Source organism: Triturus cristatus, chromosome 9, assembly GCF_964204655.1.
Source record: "Triturus cristatus chromosome 9, aTriCri1.1, whole genome shotgun sequence".
NCBI lineage: Eukaryota > Metazoa > Chordata > Amphibia > Caudata > Salamandridae > Triturus > Triturus cristatus.
In genome coordinates this window covers 1,221,670,620-1,221,697,308 of record NC_140592.1, presented here as the reverse complement: position 1 = coordinate 1,221,697,308, position 26,689 = coordinate 1,221,670,620, and the positions used below count along the sequence as shown (strand labels likewise).

General features: G+C 48.5%; 1 protein-coding gene across 1 annotated transcript; it reads right to left on the bottom strand.

Moving 5' to 3' along the window:
• Positions 1 to 26,689, bottom strand: LOC146799660 (zinc finger MYM-type protein 1-like). Its single transcript, XM_085627909.1, has 4 exons — positions 26,660 to 26,689; positions 25,376 to 26,541; positions 757 to 826; positions 1 to 107 (listed from the first exon to the last, which is right to left on the bottom strand). Exons 2-4 carry the CDS (start codon positions 26,516 to 26,518, stop codon positions 1 to 3), a joined length of 1,320 nt encoding a protein of 439 aa, XP_085484035.1. The 5' UTR covers positions 26,519 to 26,541; positions 26,660 to 26,689.

The following is a 26,689-nucleotide window of genomic DNA, read 5'->3' as shown; positions in this document are numbered from 1 at the left end:
TTAGGCAACACAATCTGATTCTATCGCAGGGGAGTGTGAAGCTTCCTCCTTGCGGTCGGCCGTCTGTGAAACAAGTCTGGTTGTGACACGAACCAGCTCCTGTACACCTGAAACACGTGAAAGGAAAAGGGAATAAATACGCCGTATTCTACCAGTATATGAGACATTTCTGTCCTTTCCTAGTAATGGCGCACTTTTGGCTGCCTAAAGCCAATGCAGGCACCCCTGCGTCATGGTGCAAGGGTGCCTGTGTTGCATGCAGTATTGTTTTTGTGGAGGAAGTGACACCTTCCTTCACAAAACAACCCTGAGAGGCATTTTCCTCTTTCTAGTGGTGCTGTAGAATGCATCACGCATAGAAAGAGGAGAAATAAAGGTATTTCTCCTTGTGACGCCTCACCTGGGGAGGCGTAGCATTTTGACACATTCCCAGGTCTACCACTAATGGTAAATCTGGGAATGCACCAACATCCATGGGCAGATGTGTGGAAACGCCCACGCTCCACCCATGGAATGCCTCCTGGGGCAGAGTAACGCAACGCAGCAACTTGATTTGTCTTGAGTTACTCTCGATTTATCAAGCCATGCAGGCTGGCCTTGCGTGGCTTGATAAATCTCACTTAGGTTTTGCGTCCCTCTTGCGTCCTCTTGCATGGCACAAGGTCGACACAAAACCATGATAAATCTGGCCCATGGTGCCTTGCTATCGTCCTTCATCGGATCTCTTTCAGGGGATGCTCTCTTACCCCTACTTACCATTGGCAATGCCTTCCTCACTCATGGCATCTTTCCAGAGGCTCTCAAGACAGGCCAGATCCTCCCTCTCCTAAAGGAACATAAACTAATGACCTTTCCAGCTATTAGTCCCTGACTCACCTACCATTCATCAGCAGAATCATTGAAAAATGCAGTCTGAGTCTAACTCCAAGACCACAACAAATGCTAACGATCTTCTGCACAACTTCCGGTCTAGTTTTAGATCACGCACAATGTGGAGACCATCATCTTACACATCGTAGACGAAGCCCTCTTGACCACAGATGAAGACAACCCCTGCCTCCTAGCATTGCTGGTCCTCTCAGCTGCCTTCTATACAGTTGTGTATCCCACCCTCATACGCACCCTGGAGTCTTGAATGGAATTCACCATCAATGTCCTTCACTGGTTCTCCTCTTACCTTTCCAACCAACACCAGTTTGTTCCACAGGCACCTACAGTTCACAAAAGATCCCTATCACTTGTGGGGTCCCTCAGGGTTCCATTCTGTCTCCTGTCATCTTCAACCTACACGTGAAGCCACATGGTACTCTACTCACATCAGCATCACGTTTCACCAGTGTATTGACTCTACTTGAAATCCCCTCTGCTTCAGACATCCAACGTCTCAAACACTGCCTGCACATCATCCTGACAAGGATGTTGTACGCCTTCCTGAGCACACAGGTAACCAACAAACAGCACCGACCCAACCAACACAGAGAGGATGTGGCTTAACATCTAGAGCGGCCGATTTTGCAGCTGGGGAATCAGGTTCGAGTCTGGCGGGAGGCTCAAACATCCTGTGATTCTGGGCAATCACTTAACCTCCCTGTGCCTAAAAATAAACGTGTCTCCCCAGTAGTGCTCATGTAAATCTCTTTGATACCTTCGGGTCAAGTTTGTGCTACATAAAACTGCAAATAAAACAAAAAACTATTCCTGTTATTGGCTGAGAACAATAAACAAGATCCAGTATGAACCTGGCTCAATCACATTAACCTCGACGGCTTCGAACCCCAACTTTCACTGAATGCCAAGTCACTTAGATTTACCCTGGATACCAACCTTACCCTTGAGAAACTCATTTCCAATAAAACATAAAGACGGCCAGCTGTCTCTTCCACAGATGTCAAACCGTTTCTTCCAGAAAGTGACGTTAAAAGTGCTGTTCAGGCCCTTGTACTCTCACATCTGGAAGGTGGCAATGCCCTACTCCATGGACTCCCAGACTCCACACGGGCACCCCTTAGCTGCATCCTACTTGTCGAAACACATGTCTTCCAGGGCCTGAAGAAATACGATCCCACTCCCTCCCACACTGATGGAACTCCATTTGCTCCTGATGCCGTCCCTCACCATCTACAAAACAAGCTGCATTATTTACAAAGCATCACAACCAGCACCTTCTTGCAGACAAGCTCACCATCTCTGGTGGCTCTTGGCATACCTGCATGCCAGGACACCGTCCGGCTGCAAACTAAGAAGTGCACAAAAAGACGACAGCAGGCATCTATGCACCCAGGATCTGTAAGAGCATCATAGTTTTTTTCAGGACCGTCCCTACGCTGCTCTAATTTACGAAAGAGTTGGACTGTCATCGTTAAGAACAGTACATTGCAATGCAGAGGGGTTGGCCTAATGGCTAGGGCGCTCGACCTCGGACCTGGGGAACTGGGTTTGAGTCTCGGTAATGACGCTAAACATTCTGCGATTCTGGGCAAATCACTTAATCTCCCCGTGCCTAACAAAAACAAGCATTTGCAATGCAATAGGTCTCGCATTTGCAAGAGTTTGAGCTATTGGCATTGTAAATGCCTATGCCTTTTATTGATGTATTTTGAAAACCTGCAAGCGGTGCGTAAACACGCACTTTGTACAGATAGTCTTTGCTTACGAGAAGCAAGGCTGGCAGTAAAATTGGGGCAGTTATTGCCAGCCATGCTTCTCGTAAGCAAAGGCTATAAGTACAGAGTGCATGTTTACGCCCCTCTTGCAAGTTTTCAAAACATAAATAAAAGGCATTGTTATTTACAGTGCGAATAGCTCAAACTCTCGCAAAAGCGAGACCTATTGCATTGCAAATGCTTTTTTTTTTATTGAAAAAGAAAGTTGGAATGAGATTTAATGCGCTTTTCAGGTCAAAAGCCTAAATGGAAAACAATGTACTTTAAAGGTCTGGCTAAAGAGGCTACAGGTAGCATTCGTCTAAATATTGCCCTTACGCCGACATCTGCAGACTGGTCACAGTGGAATAATTTAGACCGTTTCTTCTGACAGTTTTGTATGGCGCGAACATGTGTGAAGGTGCTGGAGCACTTTACATGAACGCCAGTTACATTATACAAGGTCATGGTCTTTATTTGAGTCACGGAGAGATTAAGCGGCTTGCCCAGAATCACACGATGCTGACTGAACCGACGCCAAGACTTTAAGTGAGTCCTGTTCCCCCCAGTTCCTTAGTAGGCAGTGCTACCCTAACACCACATCCTTCCCCCAAGGGAGCAGCAGCCTGCGCTTTAATCACAAGTAGATGATAGACGGATGAAGTATATTGAGGGAGGATGGTGTAGAATGAAAGGCTGAAAGTTCTAGAAGCAGTGCATCAATTGGGCAGACAATTTGTTCTCTTGATGGCGTAGGTTTGATGTTGTGAAAGGAGCAAGAAGGGCCAGCCAGTAGTGGAGGAGCAGATAATGGCATGGTGAGAGTTGTGCTGGAATTAAAATGTCTTTTGGATGATATGCTGCGTTGTGGAAAACATGATTGAAGGTGTTCATTTTTTCCTTCATTGTGTTCGACTTTAAGTGTCTTCGAGCTCTGCGGTGGAGACTGCAATGTTGACATTTATGCTCAAAGCCAATAGTCCCGTCAGTGGTCTAGAAATAGGACAGGTGAAGTGCAAGGCGCATGCCTCATGGAGCTGTGCAATGTGCGCATGAAAGGAATGCAGATTTGAATCTGCATATTTCTGACTCTGCTTTATATTCAGCAGTGTTCGTTTAAATGGCAGCGTTCCAGTGCTTTAAACCCAGTGAATCAAACCATCTGCACATTGCCAAATAGCCAGGCACCACATTTGCGCAGTTCCATAAAGAACAAGTTGATCAAACATTTAAATGCAAATCAAATAAAGTAAGGCAGATTGAGTGAAACCACAACTCCCTGTAAACAAGTAACCCGTCGCTCATTAGGTGTAAACCTGAAATGTATTTAGTGGTAGTCTGCAAAGTTGTCAAACTGTACTCTTGGTGAGGATGCCTGATGGACACTCACTGGCAGTGCGAGCACGGCCCAAGAACAGAAGGGGAAAAGCCACCACGGGCGCCCCCGCGCACTCACCTAAAGACACTACAGTAACAAGCCCGGGAGTTACTAGAGCCTCTTCCGCCAGAAAGCAGCTCCATATCCGGGCCGGGGAGGAGACGTGGGAGGTCGAGGGCTGCCCGCGCATGCGCTGTAACTGAATTTTTTTTGCGTGTTCTGCAACTGCGGCTCGTGCCCAGTGACGGCGGCGCGTGTGGACTTCAAAAGCCGCCGTACTTTAATGAGTGCTGCATCGTGCAGCCCAGGGAGGGGGCCGCCAAAGCAGCCAAGGCAAAAAAAACAATGCAGAAGTCCGGCGGGAGCCCACCCCGCCTTCGTGAATGCCGCATGGTTTCAGACGGGGCTCCTGTGAGCAAGACGGAGCCCCGCGTGGTGCTGCACTGAGCTGCTGAAGACACGCGACCAGCCGGGGACCCCACAAGAGCTGGTAAGTGGGGCATGCTATACGTAAAGCGCGCCGCACTTGGAGCGCACGTGTGCATTTAAAAAAATAAATAAATTGCATGTTGTACATTTAAAGCGCGCCGCGCTTGGAGCGCGCGTGCGCATTTAAAAAAAAAATTACATGAGGCTGGTGAGGACGAAAGTGAAACTGCATGCTGGCTTGCGAGGGAAGGGGGACAGGAGATGTGCACGCCGCGTGGCTGTAAGCACGTACACCAACTCAAATCCGCCGAGACCATGCGCGTGCCCATCTCCTGTCCCACTTCCGAGGCAAGTCAGCAACAATAGATCTCGCTGGCGACAGCGCTTGGCGCTGCGTTCGCCAGGCGAGACCTAAAAAATGAATGTGTCTCCTCATGTAACGTAACTGGTGCTTGTGTAAAGCGCTCTGATACCTGACTGGATTCGGGTCAAGTTTGCGCTATATAAAACTCTGCAAAAAAAAAATCCACAAGCCAGCTTCTTCTCCTATGGGTTCTTGACTCTATTCTTGTGTTTGACCCCATACAGTGCTCCGATTCCTTTTGGCTAGGTTTCCACTATAGAAATACCATGTCCATACATACATATGAAAAATAACATAAATCCTACACATCTTCACCTTTGAAGGCTTTCTAATCATATTACAGAAGAACAGGATACATGTGAGAAGTTGGCCTGGCATATGCTGTTCCTAGTTATAGGGACACCTTGCACCAGTCCAATTCGACTCCTATTGATGATAGGTTTAAGACAACCTTTAAAGAAAGCTATCCTAGTGGTAGCTGTGGAGAGCAGCCTTCAGGCTAAGTCTTGAAGGAGTGTTAAGCTTATTGTTTTACCATAATAACCTCTTGAATAACCAAATGAAAGAGTAGCCCACACAGGTATATATATAAAATATATGTATTTATTCTAGACAGAATCCCACAGTCACTTTATGTGGCTAATGGCAAAGTTACACTTCAAACAAGCATTTATAAACACAATAAATAGCACAGAAATCAATGGGCCCCAGGGGGGGACCAAACCATATACTAAAATAGTGGTATAAGAACCACGACAATTCTACAGGCAATGCCTAGGGCATTCAGGATCGCTGGCCCCTTCAGAATCCACCCACAGTTAAGAGGAAGGGGACCCACGGGAGGCGTGTGCAGTGCGAGAAGTTGCTATCGGGATCGCAATGTTAGCCTATGGAGAATGTCGCGGTTGAATAATTAAGGTTTAAGGACACTTCTAACAACAGTACAAAGTTAAGGCTTGAGACTTAAGGCTTTGGAGAGCCCACCACCACGGAAGTACCGAAGTACCACTGTTACCTGCCCCAGGGAAGCCGGGTGCATAGGTCGATTCTGGTGTCGGGTCGCGGGCTGATTTTCTATGGAAAAGTAGTCCAAACTGCTGCTAGCTGAAAGCATCGTTGAAGTCGTGAAGATTAAAGTTGAAGAGAAGATAAAGGTGAACCTGAAAGCAGAGGGGACAGAGTCTGGGTCACAGCACAGTGACCAGGGAGCTCACAGGAAGGAACTCGTGGATGTCGGGTGCTTCAGGTGTGGAAGGTACAGCTGGGCTCTGCAGTCACGGGCTCCGGGAGGCTTCAAGGAAGGCCAGCTTCTGGAGGGCGACTGTCCCACGTCGGCTGAGGGTCGCTGCGGTGTTAGTGTCCCGATTGGATCCACTAAGCATTGGCAACCGCAACCCACGCAAGATGAACAAAGCAGCTGCTGGTGCAGACCCACGAGGTCTGAGGGTGCTCTCCTGTGCAGGGAGCGTAGAGCAGGCCTGGAGCAACCAGGGGAACTCTTGGAAAAGAAGATTGTCCTCCGTCAGGGCCCACAAGTCGAGAGACAAGTGACCGCGGAAGGCAGCAAAATGGAGTGCGTAAAAGGGCTCCCACGGGCCACCGGAGCGGGCCAGGGAGCTGAGAGTCGGCACAAATGCTGCTGGATGGTTGGCTCAGAAATGGGCTAAAGCACAACTTCCCCACTGGTCGGGGTCGTGTGCTGGACAAGAGGTGGCCGGTGTCTCGGGGTATGAGGGGATCTCGACACCCACGTGGTCCAGGGTGCTCAGACTTGCTGGGCACACTCACAGGACGCTGTGATGCACTGGAGACCCACCTCAAGGTTGCTGGAAGGCGTCGAAGGTCGTGAGAGCAACGAAGTTCCAACCGGGTATCTTGTAGTCTTTTAGGTGCCTGCCAAGCAGGGGGATAACTCCTTTATCCCAAGGGAGATTTCTTCAGTCAGCTGGGCAGCAGCTCGTTGAAGGTCAGTTCTGTGAAGTCCTGTACGAATCTAAGGCTCTAGGGCAAAGTTATTCCCATATATCCCCAAGATTAGGGGATGGTCCAAAATAGAGCCTACCAATCAGAGTAGAGGCGGGAAAGGGTGGCTACACCCACTCCCCTTTGTGTGTTTCCCGCCTGGGCGAGGGGCAGGATGCCCCTGAACCGGTTCCAGGCGGTGTATGCAGAATTGGGGCTCTGCAGCTGCCTACGTGCAACTCTGAAAGGACATTTGGTGCACCCACCCTGTTCCAATCCACATATCCTGTCTGGGGAGGTGCTGGCACCTCCCTGCCACAGGAGCCCTATTGTCCAGATGGCGAGGCTGGGGTTTTCCCCAGCAAAAGCCAGCCAGAGTCGTGTAGGTGGCGGACAGTAGCCATTTTGTGGTACATGTGCACTTTTAAATTGGTGTCCAAATTCTACCGCTTTTCCCATATCACCCTCCTAGCAAGGGGGAATCGTGCCCCCATGCCCATGGCTGGACTGGGGGTATGATTCCTTCATGTTTGACACCAAACACGATATGGTTCTGTGTAGCCATTCCCAAGTTACAGCGATGACGCAGTAACTTATAATGCGGTTAAGAGTATATGGTATGGCTACACTACAAACAACCCAGTAACGATTTTATGAAGGTTGCAGAGAGGTCCTACTCACGTAGGGGTCCCCCCTCACACATACCTCAGCACCCAGCCCTGTAGGATTACCAGGGCCTGCCATAGGGGTGACCTATGAGAGTATAGGTGTTGTAATGGTATGGGACATAGGGTACCTACATCCCTGTAAGGGGTGCTAGCACCACCTTACCCAGGCTACAGTAGTGGCCTGGTGGTGTCAGTTTGGGTGGCTGTCCCAGGGTGGCACAATAAGTGCTGCACCCCTGGTAGGCCTACTGGGGGACCCATGCCCTGGGTACCTAGGGTACCATCTACAAGGGACTGTTAGGGCATGCCCAGCATCCAATTGGTTGGTACCTAGGGTACTCACATAGTTTACCAGAGGAAGCAGATAGGCTGGGGTCCTGGATAGCAGGGCCACAGCCTGGCTAAAGTCATAAAAACAGTCAAAACATCAGCAAAAAGTTGGGGGCAACTATGCAGTCGATGCCACTCTCCTACACAACCCCCCCCCCCCCCAAACGCAGGGACATTAAACTAACCTTGACCAGTTGAGTCTTCATGTTCTAAGTGGAAATATCTGGAGAGGCCATCTGCATTGGCATGGTTGCTCCCAGGTCTATGTTCCACTGTATAGTCCATCCCCTGTAGGGAAATGGACCACCTGAGTAGTTTGGGGTTTTCACCCTTCATCTGTTTTAGCCATAGGAGGGGCTTATGGTCTGTCTGAACAATGAAGTGAGTACCAAACAAGTATGGCCTCAGCTTCTTCAGGGCCCAGACCACAGCAAAGGCCTCCCTCTCTATGGCTGACCAACGTTTCTCTCTGGGGGTCAACCTTCTGCTAATAAAAGCTACTGGTTGATCCTGGCCCTCCTCATTCAGTTGTGATAACACAGCACCTACCCCCACCTCTGAAGCATCAGTTTGAACTATGAATTCTTTGGAGTAGTTGGGGCTTTGGAGCACATTGCCTGTTTAAGGTCATCAAAAGCTTTCTGACAGCTGACAGTCCACTGAACCTTTTTGGGCATCCTCTTGGAGGTGAGATCATTCAAGGGGGTCACTATGGATCCATATCCCTTTACAAATCTCCTATAATAACCAGTCAGGCCCAAGAAAGCTCGAACCTGAGTCTGGGTGGTTGGAGCAACCCAGTCCATGATGGTCTGGATTTTGCTCTGTAAAGGTTGAACCTGGCCTCCACCTACAAGGTGTCCCAGGTATACAACCTGACTCTGCCCTATCTGGCACTTAGTAGCCTTGATAGTGAGCCCAGCCTTCTGCAGGGCTTCTAAAACTTCCCTCAGGTGGATCAGGTGGAGCTAAAGACAGCAATATCATCCAGATATGCTGCACTAAAGTCTTCCAGGCCTGAGAGGACTTGGTTCACCGACCTTTGAAAAGTGGCAGGTGCATTTTTCAAACCAAAGGGCATCACAATAAATTGATAATGCCCACTAGGGGTAGAAAATGCAGTTTTGGCTTTTGCAGACTCAGCTAACCTTATCTGCCAGTAGCCAGCTGTCAGATCAAATGTGCTCAGATATTTGGCTGAGGCCAACCTATCTATGAGCTCATCTGCTCTGGGAATTGGATGAGCATCAGTCTTAGTGACTGCATTGAGACCCCTGTAGTCTGCACAGAACCTCATCTCTCTCTTACCACCCTGGGTGTGAGGTTTTGGTACTAGGACTACTGGACTAGCCCAGGGGCTATCTGAGGGCTCAATTACTCCCAACTCCAACATCTTTTGGACTTCAGTCCGTATGCAGTCCCTGACATGGTCAGGTTGCCTGTAGATCTTATTCTTGACAGGCAGACTGTCCCCAGTGTCCACTTCGTGAGTGCACCAGGTGGTCTGACTAGGAGTCAGAGAAAACATATGTCTGTAACCTTGTAGAACCTGTCTACAGTCTGCTTGCTGCTGGTCAGTGAGGCTGCCTGCCAAGGCTACTCCATCAACTGACCCATCGTCAGGGTTCTGAGAGAGCAGGTCTGGGAGAGGGTCACTCTCTTCCTCCTGTCCCTCATCTGTTGCCATGAGCAAGCCCATGTCAGCCCTGTCCACATATGCTTTCAATCTATTCACATGAAGTACCTTGTGGGGACTTCTGGGAGTGCCAAGGTCTACCAGGTAGGTAACCTCTCCCTTTTTCTCCAAAATGGTATGGGGTCCACTCCACTTATCTTGGAGAGCTGCTGGGGCCACTGGCTCCAACACCCATACCTTCTGTCCTGGCTGGTACGCCACCAGGACAGCCTTTTGATCATGCCAGGCTTTCTGTAATTCCTGACTTGCCTCCAGGTTTTTAGTTGCCTTCTTCATATACTCAGCCATCCGGGAGCGGAGACCAAGTACGTAGTCCACTATGTCCTGTTTTGGGGGTTTGAGAGGTTGCTCCCATCCTTCCTTCACTAGACAAAGTGGCCCTCTAACAGGATGGCCAAACAAAAGTTCAAAAGGGCTGTAGCCAACCCCCTTCTGTGGCACCTCTCTGTATGCAAAGAGAAGGCAGGGCAGAAGAACATCCCATTTTCGCCTAAGCTTTTCTTGTAGTCCTTTAATCATACCCTTTAAGGTCTTGTTGAACCTTTCAACAAGACCATTGCATTGAGGATGGTAAGGGGTGGTGAACTTGTAGTTGACACCACACTCCTTCCACATTGCCTTCAGGTAACTACTCATAAAGTTTGTACCTCTGTCAGACAATACCTCCTTAGGAAACCCCACCCTGGAGAAGACTCCAAGGAGGGCCCTTGCCACCACAGGAGCTGTGATGGTCCTAAGGGGAATAGCTTCTGGGTATCTAGTGGCATGATCCACTACCACTAAAATGAACCTGTGCCCAGATGCTGTTGGTGGGTCCAAGGGACCAACGATGTCAATCCCCACCCGCTCAAAGGGCACCCCCACCACAGGCAATGGTATCAGAGGGGCCTTTGTGGATTTACCTGCCTTGCCACTTGCTTGGCAGGTAATGCAAGAGCTGCAAAAGCTCTTACAGTCTTCACTCATGTGGGGCCAATGAAAGTGTGGGACAATTCTGTCCCAAGTCTTATTTTGGCCCAGGTGTCCTGCTAAGGGGATATCATGGGCCAGGGTGAGCAGGAAGCTCCTAAACTTCTGAGGTATGACCAACCTCCTGGATGTACCAGGCTTGGGGTCTCAACCCTCAGAGTAAAGGAGCCCTTCATCCCAATAAATCTTATGGGTCCCACTGGCATCCCCTGCAGCCTCAGCAGCAGCTTGCTGTCTGAGGGGTTCAAGAGTGGGGCAGCTCTGCTGCTCCAGGCTCAAGTCTGCCCTAGAAGGTCCCCCTGCCCCCAAGAACTCGCCCTGATCAGGTTCCAGTTCCTCTGGGGCAGTTCCTTCTTCAGGAGCTAGATCCTCTTCTGCTAACAGAGTCTCTACAGACTGATCCTGGGGGGAAGGCTCGGCCTTACCCCTGCTACTCCTCCTCTTGGAAGGCCCTTGGTCCATTTTTCCAGGATCCAAGGCCTGTTCAGTTCCTGTCAGCTTTGCTTTTGACCTTGTCAGGGCAAACACTTCTGCTGGTATACCCAACATTGCTGCATGGGTACTTAGCTCCACCTCAGCCCATGCTGAGGTCTCCAAATCATTCCCTAGTAAACATTCAACAGGTAGGTCTGCACTCACCACAACTTTCTTGAGGCCAGTTACCCCTCCCCAGGAGAAGTTCACAACAGCTAGAGCATGGTCTGTACTAACGTTGCTAGCATTGGTCACTTGGTATGTCTCTCCAAGTATGATCTGGTTAGGGTCTACAAGGTCCTTAGTCACCATAGTGACACTAGCCCCTGTATCCCTGTAAGCTAGTGACTCCCTTCCATTTATGGTTGGCTGTTGTCTGTATTTGCCCAGACCACTGGGGCTCACAAATAGGAACAAGTCCCCATCACAAACTAGAACAGCCTGAGTAGGAGTTCTGACTAGGCCAGATTCCTCTCCAGATCCCAGGGTCAACCCTATTATGCCCTTGTTCTGTGCACCAACACCTATAACTGTACTAGGGGGAACAGGAGCCTTAGGGGCAGGTGTGGTGTTTTTGGAGTCTTTGGCCTTATTACAGTCTGAAGTCCAATGGGTAGTCTGTTTACAGTACTTACACCATGGCTTCCTTGGTTGTTTGGGTTTGCTATTCTTGGTATTCTCAGATGCTGCTTTTTGGGGGCCTGTTGAAGACTGCTGGTCTTTTCCCTTTTCCCCACCCTTGTCAGAGTTTTTGGCATCTTCTTTTTTAGTTGCACCTCCCAAGGGCTGGACCTTTTGCTTAATCCTGGTTCTGACCCATTTGTCTGCCTTCTTTCCCAATTCTTGGGGAGAGGTCAGATCAGAGTCAACCAGGTGCTGATGTAAGAGCTGGTTCTGACAATTGTTAAGGATCTGCTCCCTCATTATGAGATTGTATAATCCTGTATAATCATCTACTTTGCTGCCAGTTAAACAACCTTCCAGTGCCTTGGTTGCACAATCCACAAAGTCTACCCAATCCTGATTTTGTGCTTTCTGGGTGTCTCTGAACTTAAGTCTGTATTGATCAGTGGTTAAGCCAAACCCATCTATTAAAGCATCTTTCAAGATATAAAAGTCATCAGCATCCTCTTCTCTTACAGAGAGGAGCTTGTCTCTTCCTTTACCTGAAAAGGAGAGCCACAGGATTGCTGCCCACTGCTCTACTGGGACCCTCTGTACTCTACAGGCCCTTTCAAGAGCAGATATCCATTTGTGGATATCATCCCCATTCTGATAGGGGGGCACAATCTTGTGGAGGTTCCTATTGTCAGGGACTTTCTCTCTAACTCTAGGGGTTTCATTACTGCCACCAGGGATCTCTAGACCCCACTTTCTTGAAGCTTTCTGAAGCTCCAGGGTTTCCCTGTCCAATGCTAACTGTTCTCTTTTAAGCTCAAACTTAGCCTGCTCAAATTTGATCAGTCTGCATTTCCTCTCATGGGAGGATTCTCTTCTCTGAGAAGAGGCAGAGGACCCTTTGGATCTCCTAGAATGGTTGGATCCCACTGAGGGGGATCTGTTCCTTCTTGGATCCACCACTCTCCTTTTAAGGGTGGAGGGAGTGCCTCTTGAGCCATCACCTCCATGTTGTGAGTGGTTTGTTTCTTCCAGGTCAGGACTTTCATCCTCTTCCTGTTCCTCATCAGAGTCCACTCTGGGAGTGTCCTCTTCTGAAGGATGCCCACCCACTCTGTCTGTCCCTCTGGACCCTATGGACTCCATAAAGTCTGCTATGAGCAGGATTTCCCTGAGACGTTGTGTGTTGGCACCTTTGTTTGTCTTCAGTTTTCTAAGGGTGCACATTTCCCTGAGCTCTGCAAAGGAGAAATTATCATACTTATCTACTGGGACCCTCTGGGGTCCTTCCATAGCCTTAGTGGCACCTGCACCTGAAGACATGTTTAGTGTAGTGATGTATCTACCTACACTAAGTGTGGCCTACTGAACCCTCACTTGAGTTGTAGTCAAGGTGTGCTAAACCCTCTACACACAACTCTAAGTTCAGTAGAACTTTTTGTATTCTAGCTTGAATTTATATGTACCTTTGGTACCTTGTGGCTTTCACTTTAGAAATTCAATTTGTTATCTGGTAAAACAATGGCAAGCTTGAATCCAACCGCTGCACACCAATGTGAGAAGTTGGCCTGGCATATGCTGTTCCTAGTTATAGGGACACCTTGCACCAGTCCAATTCGACTCCTATTGATGATAGGTTTAAGACAACCTTTAAAGAAAGCTATCCTAGTGGTAGCTGTGGAGAGCAGCCTTCAGGCTAAGTCTTGAAGGAGTGTTAAGCTTATTGTTTTACCATAATAACCTCTTGAATAACCAAATGAAAGAGTAGCCCACACAGGTATATATATAAAATATATGTATTTATTCTAGACAGAATCCCACAGTCACTTTATGTGGCTAATGGCAAAGTTACACTTCAAACAAGCATTTATAAACACAATAAATAGCTCAGAAATCAATGGGCCCCAGGGGGGGACCAAACCATATACTAAAATAGTGGTATAAGAACCACGACAATTCTACAGGCAATGCCTAGGGCATTCAGGATCGCTGGCCCCTTCAGAATCCACCCACAGTTAAGAGGAAGGGGACCCACGGGAGGCGTGTGCAGTGCGAGAAGTTGCTATCGGGATCGCAATGTTAGCCTATGGAGAATGTCGCGGTTGAATAATTAAGGTTTAAGGACACTTCTAACAACAGTACAAAGTTAAGGCTTGAGACTTAAGGCTTTGGAGAGCCCACCACCACGGAAGTACCGAAGTACCACTGTTACCTGCCCCAGGGAAGCCGGGTGCATAGGTCGATTCTGGTGTCGGGTCGCGGGCTGATTTTCTATGGAAAAGTAGTCCAAACTGCTGCTAGCTGAAAGCGTCGTTGAAGTCGTGAAGATTAAAGTTGAAGAGAAGATAAAGGTGAACCTGAAAGCAGAGGGGACAGAGTCTGGGTCACAGCACAGTGACCAGGGAGCTCACAGGAAGGAACTTGTGGATGTCGGGTGCTTCAGGTGTGGAAGGTACAGCTGGGCTCTGCAGTCACGGGCTCCAGGAGGCTTCAAGGAAGGCCAGCTTCTGGAGGGCAACTGTCCCACGTTGGCTGAGGGTCGCTGCGGTGTTAGTGTCCCGATTGGATCCACTAAGCATTGGCAACCGCAACCCACGCAAGATGAACAAAGCAGTTGCTGGTGCAGACCCACGAGGTCTGAGGGTGCTCTCCTGTGCAGGGAGCGTAGAGCAGGCCTGGAGCAACCAGGGAAACTCTTGGAAAAGAAGATTGTCCTCCGTCAGGGCCCACAAGTCGAGAGACAAGGGACCGCGGAAGGCAGCAAAATGGAGTGCGTAAAAGGGCTCCCACGGGCCACCGGAGCGGGCCAGGGAGCTGAGAGTCGGGACAAATGCTGCTGGATCGTTGGCTCAGAAATGGGCCAAAGCACAACTTCCCCACTGGTCGGGGTCGTGTGCTGGACAAGAGGTGGCCGGTGTCTCGGGGTATGCGGGGATATCGACACCCACGTGGTCCAGGGTGCTCAGACTTGCTGGGCACACTCACAGGACGCTGGGATGCACTGGAGACCCACCTCGAGGTTGCTGGAAGGTGTCGAAGGTCGTGAGAGCAACGAAGTTCCAACCGGGTATCTTGTAGTCTTTTAGGTGCCTGCCAAGCAGGGGGATAACTCCTTTATCCCAAGGGAGATTTCTTCAGTCAGCTGGGCAGCAGCTCGTCGAAGGTCAGTTCTGTGAAGTCCTGTACGAATCTAAGGCTCTAGGGCAAAGTTATTCCCATATATCCCCAAGATTAGGGGATGGTCCAAAATAGAGCCTACCAATCAGAGTAGAGGCGGGAAAGGGTGGCTACACCCACTCCCCTTTGTGTGTTTCCCACCTGGGCGAGGGGCAGGATGCCCCTGAACTGGTTCCAGGCGGTGTATGCAGAATTGGGGCTCTGCAGCTGCCTACGTGCAACTCTGAAAGGACATTTGGTGCACCCACCCTGTTCCAATCCACATATCCTGTCTGGGGAGGTGCTGGCACCTCCCTGCCACAGGAGCCCTATTGTCCAGATGGCGAGGCTGGGGTTTTCCCCAGCAACAGCCAGCCAGAGTCGTGTAGGTGGCGGACAGTAGCCATTTTGTGGTACATGTGCACTTTTAAATTGGTGTCCAAATTCTACTGCTTTTCCCATATCACCCTCCTAGCAAGGGGGAATCGTGCCCCCATGCCCATGGCTGGACTGGGGGTATGATTCCTTCATGTTTGACACCAAACACGATATGGTTCTGTGTAGCCATTCCCAAGTTACAGCGATGACGCAGTAACTTATAATGCGGTTAAGAGTATATGGTATGGCTACACTACAAACAACCCAGTAACGATTTTACGAAGGTTGCAGAGAGGTCCTACTCACGTAGGGGTCCCCCCTCACACATACCTCAGCACCCAGCCCTGTAGGATTACCAGGGCCTGCCATAGGGGTGACCTATGAGAGTACAGGTGTTGTAATGGTATGGGACATAGGGTACCTACATCCCTGTAAGGGGTGCTAGCACCACCTTACCCAGGCTACAGTAGTGGCCTGGTGGTGTCAGTTTGGGTGGCTGTCCCAGGGTGGCACAATAAGTGCTGCACCCCTGGTAGGCCTACTGGGGGACCCATGCCCTGGGTACCTAGGGTACCATCTACAAGGGACTGGTAGGGCATGCCCAGCATCCAATTGGTTGGTACCTAGGGTACTCACATAGTTTACCAGAGGAAGCAGATAGGCTGGGGTCCTGGATAGCAGGGCCACAGCCTGGCTAAAGTCATAAAAACAGTCAAAACATCAGCAAAAAGTTGGGGGCAACTATGCAGTCGATGCCACTCTCCTACAATACAAATATGTTATTTAAAAGCAATCAGGGACATGGTGGTCTGCTCACCACAGCAGCCCACCAACCCCGTGATTTTAGCGATTCCTAATGGGTCGCAATAGTAATAATATTCATAAGGTAGGTCGATTTGCGACCCCCGAGGAATCGCTAACGTACATTCAAATAGCGGTAACCTAATTGCGATTTGTAGAGAATCACAATTAGGTAATCGCTGTTTGAAATAATGATAGATGTGGCCATTTATTCTTTGGTAGTGATGTGATATATATTGAGAGTGCATCTTTATAAGGTGTGGTTCTCACTGACTATTAGCAAGACAATTGTTTAATATAATATTATTTTTGTTATTTATTTGTATGCTTCGTTCTCATACTTAATGTATACGCCTTACACTAATATTATTTTTTTCCGGACATGGGTGTCGAATTTACACTTATTATATTGAATTAAAAAGTATGAAAGTAAATCCAGAACTTTTGGAACCGGATTCAAGTTTTCCATTTCTCCCTGAAGTCGATTCAAAGGGTCACAGATCTCTTTATAATTAATTTTAAAGTCTCCTGTAATCTGCCTGGATTCAGGTTTGTCTTTCCTTCCTGCAGCGGCAGTGACAGCTGCACGTATTTGTGAAACATTTCCATGGTGCTCTCTGTTCCTGTTAAGCATCCTAAGTGAATCTATCATGTAAATAATGACGTATTAACGCAGTCTCTTGTTCCCTGACGCGAAGTTAGGGGCGGGGCTAAAGGGGCGGGGCCCGGGTCTAGGATGCCTGCTGCGCTTCAGTGTCTATGCGACTGCGTCTTTAAAAGGCTCCGCCTTGGCAGCTCCCTCCTAAGTGACGTCATTTTCCGAAGTGTGTGAGTTTGCCCATATAAGGCAGCCAGGCTTTCCTCTGGAGGGGCGGGGGAGACTTTACCTTAGATGGCTGGGGGGAGCCTGCCGTCCCTCGACCGTTACAGCCCGGCTCCCTGCTGCACCAGCAGAAACCTCTTCATCATCCTCGCCTTCAGAGGCCCCGCCCCCAAATATGCTGGACCTCTGCCTGGCCAGGCAGAGTCATTCATCTGCTGCCTGCTAGGGAGTTTCATAATGCCTCGCATTCTCCGAGAGTGCCTTAGGGGTAGAAGTAGCACTGCGTGCCTGCTGGGGGGGTTTCTTGCTATACCTCACAGTGCCTTATGCTAGGCGGAGGAAAATCACCACAGGCATGCTTGGGGGATCATGTCATACCTCGAAGTGTCCCTCTGCTAGGCAGAGGGCAGCACCTCGAGTCTTCTGAAGAGTTCACGTCTGACCTCATAGTTTCGGAGTGCGCCTTACCACCTATGCCAGGCAGAGAAGCAGCTCTCAAGCCTGGTGAGGGGGGTTTGGAGGTTGGCTACCAAGCCTGTTGAGGGGAAGGGGCGCGGAGGGAGATGGAGAATATGCTCGTCATACCTCACAGTGTCTCTGGCAGGTGGAAAATCAGCCCCTCGTGCCTGCCAGGGGGTTCATGTCGTACGTCACAGAGTTTGAGAGCGCCCTATTTACAATGCAGAGAAGCAGCACCTCTTGGTACAGGGGTGCACCTGGACCTGAACTTCGGGCGGGGGCGGGTCAAAGGAGCTAACCCTTCAAGCAATGAGGCAAGACTACCTCAGAGCCAATATGACAAAATTGAGTAATCCACTGTGCTTTGAAACAGTGGACAAACCCAATAAGATTACAGCAAATGTATTATGCCCTAGTTATGGGCTCATCAGCCAGGTTGAACCGGTATGCCCAGACGTGGCTCCCATCAGAGGAGCAACTAGAGCTAAATTTCGGGGGGGGGCTAAGAAAAAATTTCGGGGGGGGGCTGAATCTTTGAAGCCATAGGCAGAGTGGAGCTGCAGGGGCTCTTAGAAGGGGTGAAACAACAGCGAGGCCTCATTAACATGCAAATGGTCTTTTAAAAGACCTGTGAAGTGCTTGGGTGCGGCTGTCTCATCCCGGGCTGCCACACGCGAGGGGGGGGGGGGGGGGGGGGGGGGCTGAAGCCCTGTGAGTCCAATGGGTGTTGCGCGCCTGGCTCCCATGCACACTGTGTCACTGGAATCAAGCTGTACCTGGCTGATGACCTGAACTGAGGTGGATGGTGAGCAAAATAACTATGGACTGGGATGCGACCCGAGTGATTACCAGAGGCTGAGATTAATTCAAGCATTCATCCATCACTGTTTTCTATACCCATACATGCCAACATTTCAGAAGAGCAAAGTGGGAGATTTGTTAGAAAAAATCGGGAGAATGGGGCCTTGAATCGGGTTACTGTCATGTATGGGCTTTGGAAGTGTGCTACTGCAGGATCGGACATTTGAAACGCAAATGCACGCTTTTTTCTTACCTTTCAGAAACATGGAGCGTAATGGCAGGCAGAGAGAGGGTCATGCAAGTGTTGTGCACTGGCCTGGCAGGTTGCTGGCAGAGCATACACCAATCCCCTCCCCCCACCTTCCCTCGTGTGTGGAAGCCCGGGCTGAAACAGTTACCCAGGCACACGTACAGCCGCCCCTGAGTACTTCACAGGTCTTTAAAAGACCATTGGCTTGTTAATGAGGCTTTGTTGGTTTGTCACCCCTTCTAGAGCCCCTGCATCGCCCCTGTTGACTATTGCTGGAAGAATTAGCACGTTACACAATACCATGCCCTGTCAGCTGAAACCACGAGGAATCGGGTTTCGGGATGCTTGAATCGGGAGGCGGGAGACTAGCCTTGAAATCGGTAGTCTCCCGCCGGAATCGGGAGGGTTAGCATGTCTGTATACCTACTGTGTCACTCTAAGTGGGACGGTTATGCCGAGACGTGGGTCCCTTGCACAATATCAATGGAACCAGCCTGTACCCGGCTGATGATCCGATAACTAAAGCAGGACCGGTCCTGGGTGGCTTTTGTTCCAGTTCAGAGAGCCCCTGGCTTGGCAGTTCAGGCTGGACTGTTCCCATCGCATCAGGGTTCAAGACTGATTTGCATTCAGCTAGCTCCAAACTCAGGTTGTGCTTTGTGCAAAATAACGATGGACTGGGGTGAGGACCCAAGTCTGAGGGGGCTGGGATTAATTCAAGTATTCCATCCATCACTTTTTCTGTACTTACTGTGTCGCCCTAAGTGGGACAGGTGTGCCCAGACGGTATACCCAGATGTGGGCCCCGTGCAAACTGTGTCACTGGAACCCTGGCACTGTGGGCTGGATTGTTCCCAGTGGAGCAGGCTCAAGACTGATTTGCAATGTAGCTGGGTCCAAACTGTGGTGGCATGGTGTGCATAAGAAGTGTCCAGAAAGCAGGAGGACACGTTTTAGTGAAAGGGTCAAATTAAAGATTGTATCACACTTGGGCAGTTTCACAATTGACAATGGAATAACCATCTCCTCCCTGCTTTTAAGATGGCAATGCTAACACTTTAAAAAATGTGGTACACAAATGAGCACTCTTTTCTTGTAGAAAGCTTTTTGACACCTGCCTTTTCATTTAAAAACTCCAGTTTGAAAAAAGTGTTTTGGAATCCCGTTTTCACCAACACTTCTTTAAAGTGAAAGAAGCCTAGTCACGCATGGACCTTGCTAACTCTGCAGCTACCAGACCGTAATCACAACATTCACATTTAGGGTGGTCCTGGATTACAACCCCTGTCTAGTAAAGGATATCCTTTAACGAAACTGGGGTAAACAACTTCCAATGAGTTGAAAGTTCACCCCCTCATTTATGAGGTGAACAATAAGGGCTCAGTGCTTTTGTGGGAATACCCATCTGTCCATCCTATTATAGTGTCTCTATGTCATCATGGGTGTCCCAGTCTCCCTGTCAGTGTCCCTAGTGCTTGTGTCTCTACACCCTCGTTGGTTTCCCTGTTTCACTGTCGGCATCCCAGTGATACTGTCTCTACATCATTTGTGGTGTCCTAGTCTCACTGTCAGCGTCCCAGTGCTTGTGTCTCTACGTCATCAGTCGTGTCCCAGTATCACTGACAGCATCCCAGTGCTAGTGTCTCTACGTCATCATTGGTGACCTAGTCTCACTGTCAGCACCCCCATGCTAGTGTCTCTACGTCATCGTTGATGTCCCTGTCTCACTGTCAGTGTCCCATTGCTAGTGTCTCTACGCCATCAGTGGTGTCCCAGTATCACTGTCCACATACCAATGCTAGTGTCTCTACGTCATCGTTGGTGAACTAGTCTCACTGTCAGCGACCCAGTGCTAGTGTCTCTATGTCATCGTTGGTGTTCCAGTCTCCCTGACAGTGTCCCTAGTGCTTGTGTCTCTACACCCTCGTTGGTTTCCCTGTTTCACTGTCGGCATCCCAGGGATACTGTCTCTACATCATTTGTGGTGTCCCAGTCTCACTGTCAGCGTCCCAGTGCTAGTGTCTCTACGTCATCAGTCGTGTCCCAGTATCACTGTCAGCATCCCAGTGCTAGTGTCTCTACGTCATTGTTGGTGAACTAGTCTCCTGTCAGCAACCCAGTGCTTGTGTCTCTACATCATCGTTGGTGTCCCAGTCTCCCACGTCAGTGTACCAGTGCTTCAGTCTCTACATCATCGTTGGTGTTACAGTCTCACTGTCAGCATCCCAGTGCTAATGTCTCTACGCCATCATTGGTGACCCAGTCTCACTGTCAGCGTCCCATGGATAGGGTCGCTATGTCGTCATTGGGCTCCCAGTCTCACTGCCAACATCCCAGTGCTAGTGTCTCTACGTCATCGTTGGTGCCCCAGTCTCACTATCAATGCCAGTGCTAGTATCTCTACACCATCGTTGGTGTCCCAGTCTCACTGTCAGCATCCCAGTGCTAATGTCTCTACGCCATCATTGGTGACCCAGTCTCACTCTCAGCGTCCCATGGATAGGGTCGCTATGTCATCATTGGGCTCCCAGTCTCACTGCCAGCATCCCAGTGCTAGTGTCTCTACGTCATCGTTGGTGCCCCAGTCTCACTATCAATGCCAGTGCTAGTATCTCCACATCATCGTAGGTGTCCCAGTCGCACTGTCAGCATCCCAGTGCTAGTGTCACTACGTTATCATTGGTTTCCAAGGCTCACTGTCAGTGTCCCTGTGTCTCTACGTCATCGTTGGTGACCCAATCTCATTGTCAGCGTCCCACTGCTAGTGTCTCTACGTCATCATTGGGCTCCCAGTCTCACTGCAATCGTCCCAGTGCTAGTTTCTCTATGTCATCGTAGGTGTCCCAGTCTCACTATCAATGCCAGTGCTAGTGTCTCCACACCATCGTCAATGTCCCAGTCTGACTGTCAGCATCCCAGTGCTAATGTCGCTATGTCATTGTTGGTGTCCCAGGGTCACTGTCAGCGTCCCAGTACTAATGTCTCTACGTCATCGTTGGTGACCCAGTCTCACTGTCAGCGTCCCGTTGCTTGTGTCTCTACGCCATCTTTGGTAACCCAGATACTGTCACCGTCCTGGTGTCTCCACATCATTGTTGGTGTCCCAATTTCAATATCAATGCCAGTGCTAGTACGCCATCATTGGTGTCCCAGTCTCACTGTCAGCGTCCCACTGCTAGTGTCTCTATGTCATCATTGGGCTCCCAGTCTCACTGACAACGTCCCAGTGCTAGTGTCTCCTTGTCATCGTTGGTGTCCCAGTCTCTCTATTAATGCCAGTGCTAGTGTCTCCACGCCATCGTTGGGGTGACAGGTGTGCATAGCAGGGTGTGTGGAGGCACTGGCCTCTCCTTTCAAAACTCTCTCTCAGATGACGGGCGTGCGATGTAGGGTTTGGGGGTACTGGCCTGTCCTTTCAGACCTATTACTCAAATGAAGGATGGGCATAGTAGGGTGTGTGGAGGGACTGGCATCTATGCTGAGACCTCTCTCTGCAATAATGAGTGTGTGTAGTAGGGTGTGGGAGGGACGGGCTTCTCCTTCGAGACTTTGCTCTCAGGTGACAGGTGTGCATAGTGGGGTGTGTGGAGGGTCTGGCCTCTTTGCTGAGACCTCTCTCTGTAATGATAGGAGTGAAGAGTAGTAGGGTGTGGGGAGGGACTGACCTCTCTTTTCAGACCTCTCTCTCTCTGCTGAGTCCTCTCTTTCTAATGATAAGTGTGCGTAGTAGGGTGTGGAGAGGCACTACCCTCTCATTTAAGACTACTTTCTCAAATGAAAGGTGTGTATAGTAGGGTGTGGGGATGGGGCTGCCTTCTCCATTCATACCTTTCACTCCGAATACGAGTGTGCGTAGTAGGGTATGTGGAGGGAATAGACTTTCTGCTGAGACCGCTTTCTGTAATGATAGGTGTTCGTAGTACAATATGGGGAGGAACTGGGCTCTCCTTTCAGACCTCGGGGGGTTTGGATAAGCCTTAACTCTACTCACAACTCTTTCCAAAAGCATAAATAGTAGCGTCTGATAAACACCATCACCAGTTAGACTCCTTTATACAGTAACAAGTGTGCATAGCAGAGCGCATTCAAACATCACCTACTCCTTCCTAAGTTTCAGGATACAGCAAGAGTCTCGCGAGATCGTAACATTAAAAAAAAAAGATTTAACATTCTGATCTTCAGAGTACTTATCTCATCCAAGCTTCCTCTCAGAAACAACTACCACAATATGTATCCCTACTAATGGAGTGTATAGAGAACTCATCTATTCCCTTTTTAGGTCGAGCCTAGAGTCAGCGCGTATGCGCTGCTCTACAAGACTTGCTGTACTGGAGTATGGAATAGAAGCCCCGCCCACTCTCCTCCCATATTTGTTATTGGCTTCTGTCTTTGCCCTTCGTAAATGCACGCTTCTGATTCAGTAATCGGCTTGTTAGTCTCTCCTTAGTACTGCCTTGTCCTCATTTGTAACCTCCCCTGGCCCTTTACTTCAGTTGTTACACGGTACGTGTTATTTAGTCTTGTAAGCACTATTTTCTTTATTAAGTTTCTCCTTTTTCAGGCACAAAGGCGTGCTTTGCGTACATTCTGCGCACCATGTGCGCTTTCACTTTCCAAGCAGCCAGGACTATGGCTGCTTCTTTGCAGTGCCATAGATCTTACATTTAAATGCGAGACCTATGGCATTGCAAATATTTTTTTCTACGGCTTACGTTAGGTGTCGTTGTCAGGGCGTGGAAGATGGAAGCCTCCTTTGAGACCTGCAATGCTGGCGGACTGAAGAAGGTGCACCTGGGCATGTCCGAGGTGGTGTTTGTGGTAAGAGCCCAGTTTGTGCGAGCATGGTTGTGCGGAGAGGAAGTGGGGACTAGTGGCGTTCTGGGAAACCCGCCTGTCCCGAGCCTTTCAGCCTTGTCCATGTTGCTCCGCTGCCCCCTTACAAGGCAGCGCCCTGTATGGCAGAGACTGCATGTGTTTTGCCTCGGTCCTAGAAGGTGCGCCCCCTCCAACACAGCAGTTTGGCTTCCTCGTGGGCTGGCGTTTGTGCTTTATAGTGTCCTCATGCTTCCTGATTGCTCCTCGACTTCTTACCATGAAACTGCTCCCCAGAGGCAGTGTTGTATCCAAATGCCAGTCTGCTTTTTTTTAATATTAGATTCCAGAGTATCAGCCCACGGTAGGGGAACTAAAGGGTGGTGTCGCGATACTTAACGTCATCATCTGAAGCCTTTCTTTTCATCTGACCCTCGAAAACTGAGATCCAGGAGGATGTATTTTAATTTGATTTTAGGTTAAATTTGACTCAGTGTGTCGATGAGGTGGCTCTCTCATGACTGTGATAAATTGAGATATGTGCGGGTAACAAAGCAATCTCATATACTGGTGTTTGGTAGTAACGACTGAAGACAGAGAGAAGTACTGTGAAGCTTTACTACATGGATGTTCTCATTCTATCTCGCATCCCACCTTTCTGTGAACATTTCACATTTGCATAGTTAATGTAACTGCATTTTTTCAGCAACCCTTTGAAATATAAATATAAACGTTTGTTCTGCTCGATTTTCCCGGCCTTCTTGTGAGGAACAATGATGGAATGTGACTTCAGTCTCTTATCATTCAAGTCTAAGGGTTAGAGTAGTGAATGGAGCCTATTTACTAGGTACTTCGACATGATTCTGTGCTCTTCCCCATAGATCAGGGCTTGCACACATAGCCTAGGGGATAGATTCGTTAGTATTAGGGATAACCTGTCCTGTAGTGAGGGTATTTCATGGAGCTGTGCTGAATTCAGGCCTGGTAGGCCTCAAACGGGAGAGACTCCATCAGTGGTGGCTGGTGACATTTGAAAGTGGTGGGGCGTAAAACAATTGTTAAACTTCACCGTCGCGAGCGAGCGTAGCGAGCGAGCCCGAACCACCTAAGGGGGGTTTGGGGGGGTTCTCCCCCCTTGAAAATTTTGAAAAATGAGTGGGCAAATGGTGCATTTTCAAGCAAATTTGAGAAAGCAGGGAGGTTAATAAAGCAATTGTGAAAGTGCAGTTATTACATTAATAGAGATGTCATATAACATAGGTAGACGCCTATTCAGTATAACCACAAAGCTTCATAATAGACTTCGCGATACAATGCATTTCTGAGTACCTCACAGATGCTTTTTATTTAACAAACAATTAAACAGGTTGCAAACTAGCAGCATTCAACATATTGTTCACTTTTTGTAGATAAAATCAGCACGTCTATCTTTAAGAGCAGCAAACTTTTCAATAACTTGAATGTTAAAGTCTGGTATTCTTTTAACGAGGTCTCTCTCTATAGAGAGCATAGCTAAAGCATTCAGTCTTTCCTGAATCATGGTGTTCCTCAAGAATGTCTTTATTCGGTTCAAAGTGGAAAAACATCGTTCCGCCTCTGCTGTTGTCATTGGAGTGGTAATGACTATTTTTAGTAAAGCCACTGTCTCTGTAAGTGACCTTTCCATGTTAAGGTTCCGAATCAAAGCAAGCAAAGAAATTGCACCAGTGGCCTGCCGATATACACTCATACTGTAGAGTACAGTTAATTCAGTTCTCAAATCCTCTTTGTTGAGCATAGGGTAAGCTTCCACAGCCTTATTCAGTGCTTGCTCAGGGAAGGAGTTATCATATTTTGCAAACAAATCACTTTTCAGTAATGTGGCACTCACCAAATGGTTTGTAAAAGAAAACCGTCCCTTTGCCTGCACAGTTATAGTGTCACATATCTCTTTTGCAATTCGGACCAGACTGCTGATGTTTTTTCTGCGGTTGGAGAAAGTAGAATCATTTGGCAGTCTTCTATCTAAATTGTCAACCCCTTCTCTGACTTTGTTAATGCAGGCGACAAAGTCAGTGGTAGCTCTTTCCACACAGACAGTATCTATATCACGTTTTTGTAACCTCTCATATAGTACGTCAACATGAGGCATTATGTCATAAAACAAAAACAGCAAAAACTGGAACTCCCTGTCTTGCAGTGTTCTAGCAAAGCCACGGGCCTCACTCCGAGTTTTATATTCAAAGTCATCATTAGCTTCTATGGTGTCGAAACATTTTTCAAGGTCAACCCTATGTTGGTATATTAGGCTGATTGTACGTATGTGAAAATTCCAACGAGTTGGGCCTCCCTTTGGAATCCTTCTGTTGACAATCGTATGAGGTACCTCAGTTCTTTTGGGGGAACGTGAGAAGAATGCTGCCATTCCTCCTACATCCATAAAGAATATCTGTGCCTCAGAGATCTTTCCTACTGCCTGTTGCATAATCAGATTAAGTTGGTGGGCATAGCAGTGCACATAATGGGCATTAGGGTACACATCTCTAATTTTTTTTTGTACTCCACCGGAGGTTCCACTCATTACTGCAGCACCATCATAGCTTTGTGCAATCAGTTTTTGTTTTTGAGGCTGCTCTGGAAAAATCAAGTTTAGTTCTTGTAGAATAGCTGAAGAAATACTTTCTGCACTAGAGTCTCTTAAATGAGTGAAACCATAGAACCTCTCCACAACTCTGCTGTCATTGTCAAGGTACCGAAAGATCAGTACAGACTGTGTTTTAGTGGCCACATCAGTGGTGTCATCAGCCTGAATAGCCACAAAGTCGGTGTTTTTCAACTCTTGCACGATATTGCTTTTTACAATCTCTAGCATGCACTCAAGCAGTTCATTTTGTATTATTTTAGAGGTGCCCTTGAAGACTGTAGCACTTGCAAGATGTGCTTCCATTTCACGGTCTATGCTTGCAATTAAATCCACAAGGCCTCTGAATATACCAGGATTTTCGGAACTTTGAGATTCATCATGCCCTCGTAATGCCAGTTCAAAAGCACCACAGAAACGAATGCAATCAATGATTTTTGATAGTATGTGTCTATTCCTATCAACTGCTTCATTGTGTTTCTTTATTGTTTTGCGGTAGGCGTCGCTTATGTGGGCTTCAATCGGTGTGTCTCCCAACATTCCCAGTCTCGTCAGGTTTTCCATATGTATTTTTGTGTGTGCATGCTTCTTTACTTTATCTGACAAATGTTTCAAGTCTTTCACCCCTTTTTTTGTCCAAGGAATTTCACCACCAAACAGCAAGCAGGGGAAGCAGAACAGAGTATTTGTTGAAGTACACCCTGTAAGCCAATCAACTTTTGTGTACCAGGTGTTTGAGAAAGAACGTGTGTAAATCTTCCCTCTGTCTTGGGAACTTTGTTGTAGGTTTAGGTCTGGCTGGTGGGGTCCTAGTTGTTTTACAATTAGTTTATCTTCGCGTTTCAGCCCAATGAACGGCTTTGCAAGTAGTTGCTCTACTGTATTCATGGTGTTACCAATGTTAATGTTACCTGTCAATAATCAAAGTACAACATATGAGGTTTGGTGCATGTGGAGGCCACCCACCATGTAGACAACTTACATAGCCCTTAACTACTAGAATGTAAAATACAGCAGCAGTTTCCTTACCTTAAACGCTGGGGTTGTTGACTGTTGTAG

Bases quoted from the DNA above. Each gene is read 5' to 3' on its own strand.
- LOC146799660 (XM_085627909.1), bottom strand. From the start codon at position 26,518: ATGAATACAGTAGAGCAACTACTTGCAAAGCCGTTCATTGGGCTGAAA. The intron at 827-25,375 runs GTACCTCATACG...ATGTTCCTTTAG, and splicing joins GTTCCCCCAAAAGAACTGAG to GAGAGGGAGGATCTGGCCTG. The intron at 108-756 runs GTAAGTAGGGGT...CACGTGTTTCAG, and splicing joins TGAGGAAGGCATTGCCAATG to GTGTACAGGAGCTGGTTCGT.